General features: G+C 40.1%; 1 protein-coding gene across 1 annotated transcript; it reads left to right on the top strand.

Moving 5' to 3' along the window:
- Window positions 1–11,809: 11,809 nt before the first annotated feature.
- Window positions 11,810–16,131, top strand: cd93 (CD93 molecule). The gene has a single exon (XM_003220025.4). The coding sequence runs from the start codon at window positions 12,114–12,116 to the stop codon at window positions 13,917–13,919; it is 1,806 nt and encodes a 601-aa protein (XP_003220073.2). The 5' UTR covers window positions 11,810–12,113; the 3' UTR covers window positions 13,920–16,131.
- Window positions 16,132–18,258: the final 2,127 nt, after the last annotated feature.

Here is an 18,258-nt window from a genome sequence, read left to right as displayed (position 1 = left end):
AGGAAAGCATGCAACTTTTTCGTACCTGATACAAGATAAGTATGAAAAATGTTGCCAGGAAAAAGAACACTTTCATCTATAGAACATGTCTATCTTATTCATAGAATAGCAGATAAATCAATCCTAGTAACCCACGACCTTTTTGTCCAATCTCTATTTTTTCTTGTTACAAGGAAATCTTGTTCTATTGTGTAAAACTTTGACTTACTGGTACAACAAGCTGAAAATCATTTCTGGTAAAACACACTGTTCTTCTGCTGACAGAAAACATGTTTTTACCTAAGAACTTTTTTTAAAAAAAGTGTATTTCTGATAGACCTATCTTCTTTTACATTGTGCAGTGGGAGTAGGAGGAAATACTAGAGCAAGAAAATTTGCCAAATCCAATTTTGCTTGCTGTCACAGCCCAGGCATTAAAGAGCATACCCATACTCTATAATTTGATGCCACTTTAGCTAACATTACTCTGTCCCATCAAATCCTGGGATTTGTAGTTTAGTAAGAAACATAATTATCTAATGCAATCCTCTAAACTACAGAACTGAATCTTTCTAGAATCATAGAATCATAGAATCATAGAATAGTAGAGTTGGAAGAGACCTCATGGGCTATCCAGTCCAACTCCCTGCTAAGAAGCAGGAAATCGCATTCAAAGCACCCCCGACAGATGGCCATCCAGCCTCTGCTTAAAAGCCTCCAAAGAAGGAGCCTCCACCACGGCCCGGGGGAGAGTTTCACTGTCGAACAGCCCTCACAGTGAGGAAGTTCTTCCTGATGTTCAGGTGGAATCTCCTTTCCTGTAGTTTGAAGCCATTGTTCCGTGCCCTAGTCTGCAGGGCAGCAGAAAACAAGCTTTCTCCCTCCCCCCTATGACTTCCCTTCACGTATTTGTACATGGCTATCATGTCTCCTCTCAGCCTTCTCTTCTGCAAGCTAAACATGGCCAGCTCTTTAAGCCGCTCCTCATAGGGCTTGTTCTCCAGACCCTTAAGAAATTTCTAAATAGCTCACTACAGTATTAATCCTAGAACTCCATAAGACAGAGTTAAAGTATAAAATCAGTCTTAGGGTCCTTCCAGACAGGTCCAAAATGCAGGACTTGCCATGGGTTTACCTGAGGCGTCCAAACACAAATTTATCTGGAGTAACCTGGGTTTTCTCAGTTTACTCTGGAGTAATAAAACACCTGGAAAGATTTCGAACTTAATGTAAGGTCTTTCCAGGTATGGACCTTGTTGGGATTGACTCCTGTGACCCCTCTGCAATCCTGCAGAGTCAATCCCTACTGCGTTCCCAGTTTTTGGCACCCCATCCTCCCCTCTCAGCCCCCCATTTACCCCAAAACTTGCTCAGGCCACTCTGGTGAAAACTCCTGCTGCATCAACATTCCCCCTCTCCCCAACCTCCTGATGCATCCTTTTGATGTGCCAGGGCATGTAGCCCCCCCCACCCCCACCCCCGGGAAAGCCCTGGGTTTGGGGTGGGTGTGGGGCCTCAATTCTGAGAGCAACTGGGTTAAAATCGAGATTGGGGCCTGTCTGGAAAAACCTTTAATTGTGTAGTGGGTATACCATCAGAGGATCAGCCAAGGAAATGCCATGAGAGGCCAGCAAATTGGGTTATTTAATTTGTTATTAATGTATTTTTTGATATTAAGAGGGAATGAAGATACCAGTTCTGGGGAATACAGACCTCAATTTGAATACTGAATGTCATTTGCTGTTCTACCCCAACCAGGCTACACAAAAGGACCAGACCTTGGAGACTGAATTTGAATAATAAATCATGAAATTGTTAAATAAAATAATGTTTATCTTGTGGAATTGTGATCAGATCAACTTATGGTTATAAAACAGGGTGGGTGACATCTTGTTCTTCATCTGAAGCTATCAGATAGAATAAATCAGCCCTGAGAGCCCAACTGCAAAAAACTAATCTAACATTGGGTTAAGTAAAAGGATAACAACACGATACGCAATAACTGAAATATATAGGATAGAAACAGTCAACCCTACAGTCCACATCTTCTTTTGGCAAGTAGTAGTCAAGATTTAAATATTATTCTTATTTGTCTTTTGGCTTGCTCAGGTTGACTTTAACCCTTAACTTATCCTGCATTCTGTTTCCTTGGAACTAACATTTGATGCCAAGTAATTTTAAAACTTGAAAATCGTAGTCTGATTTCACCCTTTTCTGCTCAGGGGCCCTTTAATGCAAACAATTGTTGTTGTTGTATGACTTCAAGTTGTTTATGTGCTATAGCAACCCTGTCACGTGGCTTCCTTGGTAAGATTTGTTCAGAGTGAGTTTGCCCTTCTTTTCCCCTAAGGCTGAACATGTGATTTATAGTCATATTATTCCACAGTAACCACCTTGTCTTCATTTTACATAATCCTGGGGTCTTTTATTTGATGGGAAGCATTAGAGGAGTTGTCTGGCTCAGAATTCTAGATGCCCCTCCCTGAACTGGATTCAGGTGCAAACCTAGCCAGCCTAGCCCTGAAAAACAGGCATCTCTGGGTACATTCTTTTGCAACATCTTTCCAAATTTGCTCCCATATATTCACTCTCATTTCATTTTTCAAATTTGGGCAGCTTGCCACAGCACAGTTCATCCCACCCCACCCTACTTTCCTGGCTCCCCTCCCAGGAGATAATTTTTGAGAATTTGGAAAAGACTGGGCTGTTGCCCTTGAGTGAGTCCTATAGAGAGGCATGCCCTCTGGGCCACATCACCCTGGGAATCATTTGATGAGTGCAGTTGCAGTTTGCCTTCAACTGCCTTTAGTAGTTTTGTTGCTCTGAGAAATATACTGCCAACATAAAAAATAAAAATAATAGAAGAATGTTATTGAAGTTGCCAAGGCAAATATTTACAGGTCAAGGCCAGCAAATCACTTACTGGTTGTTTCTGTGTCTTTCCTTCTGCATAGTCATTACAATACCCCCCTCTGGAGGCAAATGTGCCCAATGAAGTTACTGCAGTATTGTATGGAAAAGACCAGAGCTCATCACTTTACCAAGAGGACAGGAAATTACAGTTCAAAATAACATTCCAAAATGATGAGAGATTTCCATGTTCATTTGCAACTCAAATAACCTCTGCGCCATCTGAAACAAAACCTTGTTTTGGACAGTACCAATGCAGATAGTTAGCTCCTGATTTCTGTTCTATCTTAGTCTAATCAGAGTCAGTCTTTTAATTTGAGTTTGCAGTTTCCATTATTTCCAGTCCCCTAATTTTTTTAGTCTGCACAAATAATTTCTTTCTTTCAAAGGGTGCATCTACACTGTAAAATCCATACCGTTGGGCACCACTTTCACTGCCATGCCTCAGTGCTATGGAATAATGGGAGCTGTAGTTTGCTGAGGCAGCAGCACTCTTTGCAGAGAGGATTAAAGACCTTGTTAAACGCCTGGAAAGATCTGGAATTTAATATAAGGTCCCAGATCTTTCCAGATGTGGACCCTGGAAATAATAATAACACATTTAATACAATAAAATTTCAGATAACATAGTAACAATAAATTATAAGATAACAGTTAAACCAATAAGAACATTATTGTGCACAGCGCGTACCTGGACCAATTAAAATGACCTAACTGCAGAGGGTGCCTGGCATTAGTTGAAATTCAACATGGAACTTAGCAGCTATAAGGTGACGGTTATGTTAATCCTCCCGCTCTCCATACACTAAGGTACACAGGAGAGGAGGGTGGGGACCATTTTTTTTCAGGAGGGAGTTCCAGAGGTGTGTGTGTGTGGGGGGGGGCAATCATGGAGAAGGCCCCCTCTCTCATTCCCACCAACCGCGCTTGTGACGGGGGTGGGACTGAGAGTAGGGCCTCCTCCGCTGACCGAAGTGCATGAAATTGTCTATATAGAGAGATGCAGTTAGACAAATAAGCTGGACCCGAACCTTTTAGGGCTTTATAGGTAACAACCAGCATTTTGTACTTAGCTCATAAATGGATAGGCAGCCAACGGAGCTGCCATAACATTAAAGTGGTTCTCTGCCTGTATGGATCTCCAGTTAATAATCTGGTGATCTTTGAAATAACTGTAGCTTCAGAACAATCTTCAAAGGCAGCCCCATGTAGAAAGCGTTGCAGTACAGTGTTCCCTCACTACCTCATGGTTTGCTTTTTGTGCCCTCACTGTTTAGTTTTTTAAAAATATAAACACTAAAATAATATTATAAATCATAAAAACTTATGATTTACTGTGGCGGTGGTCTCAATCGGGTGCGGGCAGCGAGGCAGAGAAGGAGCCCAAATAGCAGCGGGAAGAGAAGGAGGCGACACCATGTTCTCCTGCCTCTTTCTTCCCTTCTTCTCTCCCTCCCTCCCTCCCTCTTTCTACTTCCTTCCTAAAGAGAAGCCTAATGTCCCTACTTCGCAGATTTTCACTTATCGCAGGTGGTTCTGGAATGTAACCCCCATGATGAGTGAGGGAAAACTGTCGTCCAAACGGGATGTGACCAAGGCCTGGACTATCATGGCCAAGTCAGGCATCTCAATATACGGGCACAACTGACACACAAGTTTTAACTGTGCGAAGGCACTCCTGGCCATCGCTGACACCTGGGGTTCCAGGGTCAACCTTAATGCTGGGAGTTCCCAAGAAATGCCATGTGCATCTCCAAAATACAATTGATTTGTACAGGAAAAAAACTTGGAACTTCCAGAGAAATTTTAGTTGACTAGATTGGATGTTGCTCTCATTGTTCCAACAGAAAAAGTGCTGCACTAATTCACAAAACAAATTGATCATCAAGTTTGCAGACGACACCAAACTGGGAGGGATAGCTAACACTCCAGAAGACAGGAGCAGAATTCAAAACGATCTTGACAGACTAGAGAGATGGGCCGAAACTAACAAAATGAAGTTCAACAGGGACAAATGCAAGATACTTCACTTCGGCAGAAAAAATGGAAATCAAAGATACAGAATGGGGGACGCCTGGCTTGACAGCAGTGTGTGTGAAAAAGACCTTGGAGTCCTCGTGGACAACAAGTTAAACATGAGCCAACAATGTAATGCGGCAGCAAAAAACGCCAATGGGATTCTGGCCTGCATCAATAGGGGTATAGCGTCTAAATCCAGGGAAGTCATGCTCCCCCTCTATTCTGCCTTGGTCAGACCACACCTGGAATACTGTATCCAATTTTGGGAACCGCAGTTGAAGGGAGATGTTGACAAGCTGGAAAGCGTCCAGAGGAGGGCGACTAAAATGATTAAGGGTCTGGAGAACAAGCCCTATGAGGAGTGGCTTAAAGAGCTGGGCATGTTTAGCCTGCAGAAGAGAAGGCTGAGAGGAGACATGATAGCCATGTACAAATACGTGAAGGGAAGTCATAGGGAGGAGGGAGCAAGCTTGTTTTCTGCTGCCCTGCAGACTAGGACACGGAACAATGGCTTCAAACTACAGGAAAGGAGATTCCACCTGAACATCAGGAAGAACTTCCTCACTGAGAGAGCTGTTCGACAATGGAACTCTCTCCCCCGGACTGTGGTGGAGGTTCCTTCTTTGGAGGCTTTTAAGCAGAGGCTGGATGGCCATCTGTCGGGGGTGCTTTGAATGCGATTTCCTGCTTCTTAGTGGGGGTTGGACTGGATGGCCCATGAGGTCTCTTCCAAGTCTACTATTCTATGATTCTATGATTCTATGAAATAAACAGTAATATAACAGAAACTCACTAAAAGTGTGAATACGTTTCTTCCAATTCTCACGATACTGAATGCAGCATAATTACATCAAGGCATTTTCATTGCATCATGGAAAGGGCAACAAGATTACAGGCAGTCTGCCCAAACTGTTACAAACATAGAAACAAGCAGCAGACAACTTTTCTGTATTATTGTGCAACATCTTAATAGGCTGTATGACTCTTTTCCAGCTTTTTACATTGAGTCACAACTGCCATGTCCCAATAGCTCCAAAAATAATCCTAGCTCAGTAGGCCCTTAGAAGGCTTGCATGCACAGATTGACTATTTTTTTTTCTGCTTCTTATAATGGCAATCAAGAAAGAAGCAGGTCAGGATGAATAAAGTTTTTACCCACCTTATCATGATTTTTCTGTGATCCACATGTACAGCACAAGTTATATTAAAAAGTTTATCCCTTGAAAGCTACCTTCTTGGACTTATAGGACTTGATCCTGGAGTAATTCACTCCTTTCCATCCGCTTTCCTCTCCTGGGTGGATCAATAATGGACATAAATCTTCAAAATAACCCAATGATAGTTCATTAAATTTCCTGCCATGACCAGAGCCAATTAGCAAGATTGAAGAATGGAACCCTTGACCTATCCAGGAGTGGATCCTAGTAGCCAGTACCACTTTGGACTAATCAAAAGCCAGCACCACAAGGTGCCTTTGTTTTGAATAGCTATCGAAGTGTTATAAATAAACCTATATGTTCCTAATTGCAATACGTCAGTCTTTGAAGCACAGAATCTGCTGACATCACTTTTAGCCAAGGAGAATAAATGCCTCTGATTTTGCCTTCAGCTCATCTGTGTCTTATTTGGCCTTCTGGAAGCTTGACACTCTGGGCCATAAAACACATAACACGCTGACCTATGATGACCATATGAATGTTATAAGGTTTCATAGGCAAAGAATACCCAGAGATGATTTTGCCTGTCCTTGATTGCCTTTTGGAGGCAGGTGAATATGTACCTCTGCCATTGAGCATTTAGGGACTGATGAGAGGCAGGTTGCTGTGGATGATATGACTGAGATTTTGCAATGGCTGTGTATTTTAATGCATTCTAATATTTTTAAGTTTAACGATTTAATGACAGAAAGGGTTTAATTGTTTTTAAAATATCTTTTTATATCTTAATGCATTTACACTGTTTTAATTTGCATTTTGTCATATTTATTGTTAACCATCTTTGGTCCCTTTATTAAGAGAAGGGCAGGATAAAAACAAAGTAAATGAATAAACAACAGTTCCTGAAATAGGAGAGAAAGGACAGCCTTTCCATGTAGCAGAATGACTTGGGCCAACCCTTAGGTGTCTTTTTCCCTGCTGGATCTGAGTTAGAGACCACAAAGTACCCCTGTAATAAGCCCTTAATCCACAACTAATCATAACCCTTCATCCTTCCCATGAATTTTTGTAACACTTGCCATATAGGAGCCTATACCTTAAACACATTAGAAGTAATTTACATTGTAGGCATTTCCTGTGATTGAAAAGAACTGAACAAGATGCAACAGATAAGCTGTTAAGACGAAACAAATGATTGTGACAGGATATCCCAGCAGGATGTTAAATGCAGAATACAATACCACAGTGAAGACATTTTGGTAACATAGCATTTTCTGGCTCCTTAAGATAAACCAAAGGTTCAATCCATCAGGAAGTTCTACCTTGCCAGCCCCACTAAAATGAAAAAGAACTGTGATGTAGAAATGCTACTATAGTTATGCTTGTCTTTGTCTTTTAAAACTTTTAGAAACCTTTTCAAAATCAACCTCAGTTCAGTTTTCAAGATCTTTTAGATTAAATGCCTGAATCAGTGAGGATAATAGAAGCTGTAGTCCAACACATATATGATGGGAAAGGCTGATGGTTCTAAGAACTGATTCACCACATACCATGCAGGGACTGTTGAAATGACTGTTGGTGTGTACAGAGTATATAACGTTTTGGTATACATACATACATATAGATACACATACAAATAATTTCCAAGAATTAAAGCACATATGGCATAGAAAGAAATAATCCTAGACTGAGGTGAAAGTTTTTCTATGTTTTCTATAATCTGAAAAAGAGTAACAGTGCAAAAGGGTTCATCATCATGTTAGGAAAATGTTACAAATAGTTTACTCTGTAACCAAGGGCTGGCAGCCAATTCAATCATTATGATGTTGTAAGCCCCAGTAATGACATCACAATTTTATGAATTTACTTTCACAGTCATTGCACCATTGTAGTGACTGGTATCCCATAAAAATCTACCCTTTAAGCCATGTATTTTAACCCCAACAGGACAATTTCTGAGGCACTGGAGCAGGCATGGGCAAACTTCGGCCCTCCGGGTGGATTTCAGCTCCCACAATTCCTCAAAGCCTACCGGAGGAGGGAGAAGATAGCCTGGAAAATGCGAGAGGGTTCTAACCCCCTCCCCCAAACCCCTTAAAAACAGGGGGGAAAGTGAAATAACTTACTCGACTGCCATTAAACTGCTGCCAGAGCTCTCCTGACATGACAAAATGACATGCCAAGAGAAAGGGAAGGGGATGAAAATCGCTCCTGTCCCCATATGTTGTTGGACTGCAACTCCCATCAGTTCAATTATCTACCTCAATTTGGGGACAATAGCTTTTCAAATTGCATATCCAAATGGTCAGGCTAGTGGGGAATTCTGGGGGCTATAGTTCAAAAAAAGTAACTTCCCAAGCTCTTGATGTAAGATGATGGGAGCTGCAATTCAGAAACATTTGGAGGGCCAAAATTTGCCCAGATTTGCCTGCAGGGTGCAGAATGATCAACAGCACATACTTGTAAGACATCTTTTCTACACTCAAGATTATATACCATGAAGCATTTAAACTTGATGAAGTATTACCTTGGAGTACATAGACTTGAGTTTACTGTTTGGCTGTAATTGACTGTGTGGCATCTTCAGCAGTATCACTTAGAGCTTTTAAATTGGTTTGGAAGAAGTGAATGTCATTTCGTGCAAGCCCAAAGCATTTTGCTACTTGAGCAAAAAAAAAAAAAAAAAAAAAAGATTGCCTAACTTATATGGCACAGTGCTTTTGAAAGTCTTTCTGAACTCTGTCCCCTTCCACCACTATCTAAATCAGATTGCTTCACCCCTTTGTATGGAAGGACAACTGAAGGTTAACAAAAATCCTTATTTTATTGTGTCTGGAGAACTGGGGCTTGATTTATTGGTTTGGTGCAGTCCTGATTCTTCTCTGCCCTGCAATGTATGGGGAAATGTAGTTGTACCCCCTTTCCATCTCCTTCCTGTTAAAAACTTGACCCCTCATCCCCAATTAATGCCATCATCTTATACTGGTACAAATGGGAACTTTTCCACTGATGGTAATAGAGGACTCCTTCAATCCAGTTACTGGTGTGAAATATTATACTCATTATTACACTTCTAAAGATCAGGCAAAAAAAAAAGACTAATCTAGTTTGGCTCCTATTTTTAAAACACATTTTAAAAAGTATGCTTATTACAGATACAATAGCACAAAATGGAAAAAGAGAAAAAAATAAGGGAAAGAGATTCATGCAATTCTTAAGACATGATCCTAGGTTAGGCATATATATTAATGTAAATTGACAATAAGTCCCTCTTCAAAAATCTGGTTAAAGCTTATGATGATAAAATGAACACAGATTCAGTATTAAGACCTCTCATTACCGTATGATAGGTGGTGAATATTTGTCTCTGTATCCTGAAGTATAATGAATAATACAGAGGTTATTTATTTATTTATTTGGTTGGTTGGTTGGTTGGCTAATCAATATTTTTGTCTGATTGATTGATATTCTACCTGCCTCTGAATAAGATACCCAAAGAATATGAATTGAACCAATCAAATTAGGCGAGTCTTGCATAAGAAAATAAAGTATGTAGAACCTTCTACAGACCATTTGAATGCACTCTCAAAATGCATCCAGATTGCTTTCCCCCTTGACTTGCCTCCATTTTATTTTTACTTTCATTTTGGTGGCTGAATGTACATGTCTTCTTATTTTTAATCTGTTATAAGATAGCTAGTGTGTAAGGCTTATTCCCCTTTCTCTTTGTTTTACTCTATGTGCATGCTCAGTAAGGGTTTCTAGAGGCAAATGCTTTTTACCTTGGCTGTCATATACACAGCCACAGCAGACCCGGCAAGAGCTGGATTCCATTGCGTATTTTTCCAGCTTTAGTTGGGCAAAGTCTGAACTGAGTTTATTGCAGATGCTTTGCAAATATGTGGTGCTGGAAGTCGGTATTTTTCCAGACTTCTTTCACTATCTTCCCAGTGCATGGTAAACAGAGCTGCCTTGCAGCATTTCACTGCCCTGCATCCACTGCCCGAGATGGCTGGCTCACTTATCCTTATGGTAGGGATGGCCCTTACTGTAAACTGGACACAGCAGAGAACGCTACTGGAGACATGGAAGATTTCCACCAAGAAGAACATGAGACAGAGGTACCTTCTGAAATAAACTGCATTGACATGTATGTATTTCCACAAAGGAAATACATCCTTGGCCACTTTACTTACCAACACATCAGTCCCCCTGGCCTCCTTTTAAAGTATTGTGTTTCTTTGTTCCTTTCTGCTCCCATCTTTCCCTTCCAGCTATGCCCCTGCCACACATTACACACTTCCCTTAGTGAGCTGTTTTCTAAGGTCTCAAGACACCACTCCCTTTCACTACTAACCTACCATCCTTCTGTGCATTTAATTCTGATCTCTGCATAAGGTGGTATGGTTACACCACATAATTTGGGGTATTTCTGTGAAAAACCCTTGCACACAACTTAATAAAAGCACACATTGCCTGCTTTGAACTGGAATGTATGGCAGTGTGGACTCAGATTCAAAGCAGATATTGTGGGATTTTCTGCCTTGATATTCTGGGATATAGGGCTGTGTGGAAAAGCTCTAAGATAATTCTAATAGCACAGTGGTTCTCAACCTGTGGGTCCCCAGATGTTTTGGACCTCAACTCCCAGAAATCCTAACAGCTGGTGAACTGGCTGGAATTTCTGGGAGTTGTGGGCCAAAACACCTGTGACCCACAGGTTGAGAACCACTATAATAGCAATTGTAATAGGAATTTGGGGTCAAGTTCTGTCCAAGTACATCACCAGTTAGGATACATATCAAAATTCACAACATACATCTCTACTCTAATTACATGTAAGTATAAACTACTAGCATACATACATAAACTGGTTTTAAAAGTGAATTTCTTGCTTCTTTTTTTAGTTTCTTGAAAAGTTAGTATTTTTCTTCCTCCTTATATCCAATAAATTGTTTACTTCTTGCCTCTTTTAACATATACAAATAAATAAGTTTTTATTTCCAGACCTACACATAAAATCTTTCCCTTTCCCTCAGACATATACAGTATTGATAAAAAGCTTTCCATATATCTAAAATGTGTCCAATGACCTATCCTACAGAGCTCTGGGGAAATTTCTGTGTAAACATTATCAATTAGAAAATATTCACAAGATTGATCAATCAGTATAAGACAATTTCCTACCATGATGGCTTACAGAATGAACCTGTTATTAAATATTCCTACTAGGGCCCTCTTTCATTACAAATGAGAAAGATCAATCTCTGGACATACTGCAGACAACAGAGGTCCGAAACCTACTGTCCAAATTTAGAGCTCCATTTCCGAAATTTTGTATTGCTAATAAATTGAAACTTTAAACTTGTTGCATCCTCATCCCAGCAAAAATGCAGACTTGTCAGCTGAAACTGGATCAGGGCATTAAACTGTGTATTAATTGGTTCACAACCCTTTGAAAACTTGGCTCTGTTATTAAAGCTTAAACATTCCCATGACCCAGTTTCTATTTCAGAGCTTCTGCGTCTATTTAAAGATATAAAATTGTGAAGGAGCTATGCTATGTTTTCTCTTCCAGAAAAAAAATGCAGAATCGTGAGATAACTTATCTCTAGATCACATGGTCGTGATGGTTGCTGTTGCTTTTTTAAATTATAGTGCCTGTTTGAAAAATGGATAGCCCTATTTGGATTTTTAAATGCTGGATGATGTTTTACTACTTTAAAAATGGGAAGGGAAGGAGCATTCCACTGAGATTCTCACATGAAGAAAACAGACAAGTTTAAAAATAAGAACTCTGAAAGAGTATAAAAGAAGGATGTTTGGAATAATGAGAGGATAAACCAAACTGGATATCTAGGACTACAGTTAACAATACAAGCTTTCTCAGGAAACTTAAGTCTCCGGTGACAAATAAGAGTCACAACAAGACAGGATACACATGGACCCAACTGCTGAGCAGAAGGGATATGGGAGGCAAACAGCCTGTGATCCATTGTCTTAGCATGTGTTTTTAAAAGCTTTCTTATTATTCAATCTCAGCTTGCAATGCAGAGATCACGAAGTTCAGTGCTCCTTCGCTCTGTCAAGATGGAGAATTGCCTTCAGATCTTCTGGCCAGTCTTACTTCTTGTGGCACTGATCATCCATCCCAGTGAAGAGGCAGAGGTCTTGTGTACTGGGACTGCTTGCTACACACTGGACTTAGAAAAGCACTCATGGACAAAAGCTCAGCAAATGTGCAAAAACAATGGGGGAAACCTGATGACCCTGAAGAGCCAAGAGGAGGCATTAATTGTCCAGCAGCTACTGAACAAGATACCCCAGGAGGGAGCTGGCACAGATGTGGAGGTAAGAGTGTGGATTGGGCTCCACCGAGAGAAGGGCAAATGCTACCAGCAACATCAGCCCCTGAAGGGCTTCGTCTGGGTGACAGGAGGCACAGAAACTAAGTACTCTAACTGGGGACAGGAGCCTCGGGGAACATGCACAACAAATAGGTGTGTCACCATTCAAGGGACTCCTTCCTCATCTCAAGAACTATTTTGGGCAGATGGCCCATGCAGTCAGGCTACCAAGGGCTACTTGTGCAAGTTCAACTTCCAGGGCATGTGCCGGCCACTTGTATTGGCAGGGCCAGGCATTGCCAGATACACCACCCCTTTTGGCGTGACTACAGCTTCCCTTGCAGCAGTGCCATTTGGCTCCAATGCTCAAGTGGAGTGTGGACCTGAGGGGAAAGAGATTACTACCTACCTCATGTGCATGCCTCAGCCAAACAGCAATATCTCTGAATGGAGCAGCCCTGGGCCATTTTGTGCTTCACCTGCTTATGGCTGTAGCTACAGCAATGGGGGCTGTGAGCATGACTGCCTAGACCAGGGTGGGGGCTTGTTTGAATGCTCTTGCCACTCTGGATACCAGCTTGGTGGGGATCATCTTTCTTGCATTCCTGTGGACTATTGCATCTCCAGTCCATGTCAGGGGAAGTGCTTGCCGTACCCTGGTGGCTTCACATGTCAGTGCTCTGTGGGCTATATGTTGGCCGAAGATGGGTTGAATTGCCTGGATGTTGATGAATGCAAGGCTTCCTCTCGGCCCTGTGAACAGATCTGCGTGAACACAATAGGCAGCTTCATATGCCGCTGCCACCAAGGCTATAAGCCTACTGAACCTAATGGCCAAGCATGCCAGGACATTGATGAGTGTGCTACACTCACACCGTGTGACCAAGTTTGTTTAAACACACCAGGCTCTTTCCTTTGCTCTTGTCAAACTGGCTATCAGTTGGAGGGGATCAATAGTTCTTCTTGTATAGATGATGATGAGTGCCAGGAAGAGTTTTGTGAGCACATGTGCATCAACCAACCAGGAAGTTACCAGTGCTCTTGCAGGCCAGGCTGGATTCTGGCACCCAATAAGATCTCTTGCTATCCAGATGCCATTACTTCTTTCCCACCTACCCAGAAACAGGAATTGGTGAGTCCAGAAAACGTTTTTCCTGCTTCAGAGACACCAGCCATGCTTTCTACTTCCTCTGTTCATGTTGAAGAAAGAATTCTTGTATCCCAGGAATCTACCTTCCAGCCAAATGTGTTCAGCAGCCCATTAGATGCTAAAAATGTTGTCAGAGATGGCTACACTGACAATAATAGTGGCAACTCGAAGCAACTTCTATATTACACCTTGGGTGGGGTGGCTGTCTTGCTACTGTTGGCTCTTGTTCTAATTGGGATGGCCTACAAGAAAATGAAAGCCAAAAAAGCCAAGAAAACATCTACAAATGCTGCTGATAACTATTCGTGGGTGCCAGATCAGCGGGATACTAAGGCACAGAGCAACGAATACATATAATTGACACTGTGTTTTTGTTGTAGCCATGGCACTCAGCAGAGGACAAAGAAAATCTATATGAAAACTGAAGATAGGAAAAGAATGAACTTGCTAAGAACATTGTCACATGGCACTCATTAAAGACAATAACTCTGATTCATTGTGCCACCTAAACACTGAGGATGATGAAAGAAAAGGGACTTTAAGACTAAACAGAGAAAGATCTGCATATTATGGACATTTCATTTTGCATAGCCTCAAACATTGAATTTTGGGGTGGGTGGCTTTCTTCATGTATTTTCTTATTTCAGAAAACATTAATGGGGAAAAGGGAATACCTGTAAAATCTTCTTTGATTGTTGGAAGTTCTCTGAAGCATACACAAAAGATCAAGTGGAAAAAAGGATCAGCCTTGTCTATGCATCAGGTGGGAATCATTAACCATATTTTTAAAACAGTGAATGCACATTTATTTATATACATCAGAGGTGGAAATCACATGATCCTCCAGATGTTGTTAGATTAGTATTCCCAGCATTTCTTACTAGGCCTAATGGGAGTTGCAGTTTAACAATAAGGACATGGTTCTCACCAATGGTATATGCCCTTCACTTTCTTCTGGTTCCAACTTTGGGGGGGGGAAAGCATTTTTTAAGTTGCAAAATTATGCCAAAGATTGGAAGAAGAAAGCATATGAGTGAAATGGATGCAAGCCAATAGGTACCTGCTTCAGAAGAACAGCTCTAAGCACATTCAAAGTACTCCACAAAAACCATATTTGTGTAATCCATCAATAAATTGCTTGAAAAAAGTTTGTATGCCATTAAGCAGATTTAAATCAGAGAACTCTAGGTCATGAATTGGTTGTATTTTATTAAATAGATTTCTTAGGGAATTTCTCAGGGCCCTTCCACACAGCCATATAATCGAGAACATCAAGGCAGAGTATAAGATGTAGGGATAATGAAATGATAGTAAGAATTAATTATGGCCCCTTCCACATAGCTGTATAAATCTTTATAATTGCATGTTTTATTATGGAAATAAGTACATTTGATACTAGGATCATATACTGCAATGGCACTTGGCAGATGCTTTCTCAGATTTTCCTCTGGAAGAATTTTCCTCAGCCACTGCAGAGCTCTTTCTACAGTATAAACAATTTAACTCCCCAGGTATACATTTTCTCAAGTGAATATTTATATAATGAGATTATATTTACTCATTTTAAATTTACATTTCAATCAACACTGTGCAGGACCCTCCAGAGTTAAACATCTTGATAGTCAATTGGTTTCAACAACAGAGAACTAAGTACATGTTTAATCGTTTATTTAATATCAGTCAGAATTGTTTTATTATAACCTGCAACACATGTCCCAGATTGTTGCAGGTGTGCATTACTACAGTAAAGTTTGTTATAATCTGCCAGCTACATCCTGTTGCTTAGTAAGTACAGAAAATAATTTTCCTCCTGGTTTTTCTCTCCAGTAGGCTTGTTATGAGATCAAGGAAGCAGTGATGAAAATGTAGAATTTCAATTGCCTGAATGTTTTAAACAGTTGTCTGTGTGTTCTTTTTGTATAATTACCAAGAACAGAGTTAAGGGATGAACAATATGGGAGCCTTTCAGAAACCATAAATAATGAAGACATTATTTCAACATTACAGATTCACCCTATTTTATAGTAAGGCCTCCACTACAAACCAGCTCTGAATATTCCTTGACTAAAAAATGATGAGATTGCCTTAAGTTAACAAACAGCTTGAAGATGAATGCACACATATGGGTATATCCTGCCAGTGCAGTCAAGGATTCTCAAAGCAGCTAGCAAAGATATATTATTTGCATGATGTTGTAAAATAGATTGAAATGTGCAATTAATTTTATACGTAAATCAATTAGAGAAGGATTACTGTCACACAACAATAAAAACAAAAGGAAGCTTGAGTGAAGTGGAAACAGAACAGTTAAAAAGCAGAAGCAAAGAGATTGGACACTGCGGGTTAAGCATGTGATGCTAGGAATGGCTCATCCAAGCCATTGTCAGTCATATGATTTCCTTGGCCACAGCTTTATTTCTAATTTGCAATTTGGAAGTAATAACTGGCTCACTGAACTAATGAAAAATTCCTGGGATGGTGTACTTGGGACATTGGCACATTCGAAATGTGCTATTAATGCAGAACAAGACAAAGTGAAATATGAAATGAAATATGTACAAACTATGAACTTGCTCTTTGTCTGTAGCATCTTTACTCCAAACAGTGCACTGTTTTCAACTACAAGTCCCATACTGGCTGGAAAAGATGAAAATTGTAATTCAGCATTATTGGAAGGTTCTTTAACCAGGTTAAAGAAGACAGGTTCAGAGGTGCAAAACCATCAGTGAACTTGGGGGTATGGTCTGATACTTAAATTATCATAGCAAAGGTTTCTGTCTTCTCGATTGAGATTTCCTTATAAATCTTAGTTAACAAAAGCCATGTCAAATCAATTCAGCTTCATGTCTCTCTTGAGAGATGTATTCTTTATGACTACCATTATCTCCTCCTCCTCTTCTAATTTTGCCTATCTTCCAATTTAGAAACAACACAGAACAAAAACTGTACTAAATTTAGTATATAAATAAGAAAGCAATTTTGAAATGTATAAAATAATAAAATTAATTTAAAAACTGTACAAAACAAAAAAGTACAGCACATAATTAAAAGCCCTTCCTATCTGATTGTGAAAAGCCTGGTGGTGGAAAAAGTTTTCCATTGTTTGGGGGAGAGAAGTGAGAAAAAAGCAGGCTGAGAATGATTGTAACAAAAAAAGAAGTAAGATGAAATGGAAAAACTCATTTTGAGGGGAAAAACTCAAGACTGCTTAGTTATTTTGCTAAAACAGGCTAAGTGTGTATCTACGCTGTAGAATTAATGAAGTGTGACACTACTTAAACTGCCATGGCTCAAGGCCAAGGAGTCAGGGGAGTTGTAGTTTTACAAGATGTTTAGCTACATCAGCTACAGTTAGCTACAGTTCCAAGGAGTCCATAGTATCCAATCCCAGCAGTTACAGTTGTATCAAATGGCATTAATTCTATAGTATAGCTGCACACTAAGATAACCTCTAAATGTTGAAGAAAAGTTCTCTCTTCTTAAAACATCAAACTGGAGTGGAATCCAATAGCACTTTGAGAGAAAGCATTACTTCCTTAGGTTCCACATTCTTCCTTTGAAAGTCAAAAATGTTTTCTTAATTACTGCTATGTTCCCAATTCACATCCTTATCTGATGTGAGGAAATGACTGCTTCCCATTTTGCTATGGAACTAGTAGTGAGAAATAATCACAGAGATCCAGAAACTAATGTAAATAATATAGTGATTAGCAAAATTAAAAAAGAAATTTGCATATTATCCAATGAAGTTCTACAAAGATGTATATATATATGAGAAGCTATCTATATCTGGCATCTCCTACAACAATTGATGGTCTAACTAACCTTTCCAGCATTTGGAGATTCCAGAGTTTGTGCATTGCTTAGGAAGGTACAGATTGTGTTCAGTGCTTGTCAGTGGCATCAGAAGGAAAAACAATAGATTCAAACCAGCCAACCAGCCAGCCAATCATTCATCCAGCCAACCAAAGAGTTGACTCTAGTAAAGGTGTCTACATAAAATATTTCTTCTACTTACATCAAAAATTAATTAATGTACCTAAAATGAACCTGCATTTCATAAATATCATATCATGAGGAAATACGAAAGGAGGAATGTTATACACATAGTGCAAAATTCTCGGTCACAGCAACAAAAGAGTCTCCATCTGAGACTTAATAAGGTAGACCCAGAAGACTGGGCCCAAGCAATGTCATGCACACAGGCTTGGGCTGTCCTTTGTGCACCCCCACCCCCAATATTTTTAATTAAATCGGAAATAGCCAATGAAGAACTGATCGATTTGGACTGAGAAAAGTTCCTCTGACTTTATCTTAGTGGAAACACCATTTTTGGAGGTGATTCATTCCATAACCAAATAAGGAAGGGTGTCACCACCCTGAAACTATGATTGCCTCCCATGTCAGTGGGCAGGTGAATCTGATCTGTTTTTTGGGTTTTGTTTTTTTGTTTTTGTTTTTTTTGTCTCAGCTTGAAAGGCACTGAACTATATGTTTGTCACAAGAGGTTCAGCACCTGGGAGAGCTCCTCCAAGGTCTGAACTACAAACCTAAGCAGATTCACAGCCCAACTGACCTGGCAACCATCAACTGTCACTGCTATGAGACTCAGATCATGCCAAAAGTTAAGAGTTGACAAACTGTAATTAACCCCAGATTATCTTGTTCTCCAATAAAATTATATTGTGAGACAGAA

The sequence above is a fragment of the Anolis carolinensis genome, chromosome 4 (assembly GCF_035594765.1).
Source record: "Anolis carolinensis isolate JA03-04 chromosome 4, rAnoCar3.1.pri, whole genome shotgun sequence".
Classification (NCBI taxonomy): Eukaryota; Metazoa; Chordata; class Lepidosauria; order Squamata; family Dactyloidae; genus Anolis; species Anolis carolinensis.
This window is presented reverse-complemented; position numbering and strand designations above follow the sequence as displayed.

What these genes read in the sequence shown, in the direction of transcription:
- cd93 (XM_003220025.4), top strand. Translation starts at nt 12,114, where the DNA reads ATGCAGAGATCACGAAGTTCAGTGCTCCTTCGCTCTGTCAAGATGGAG.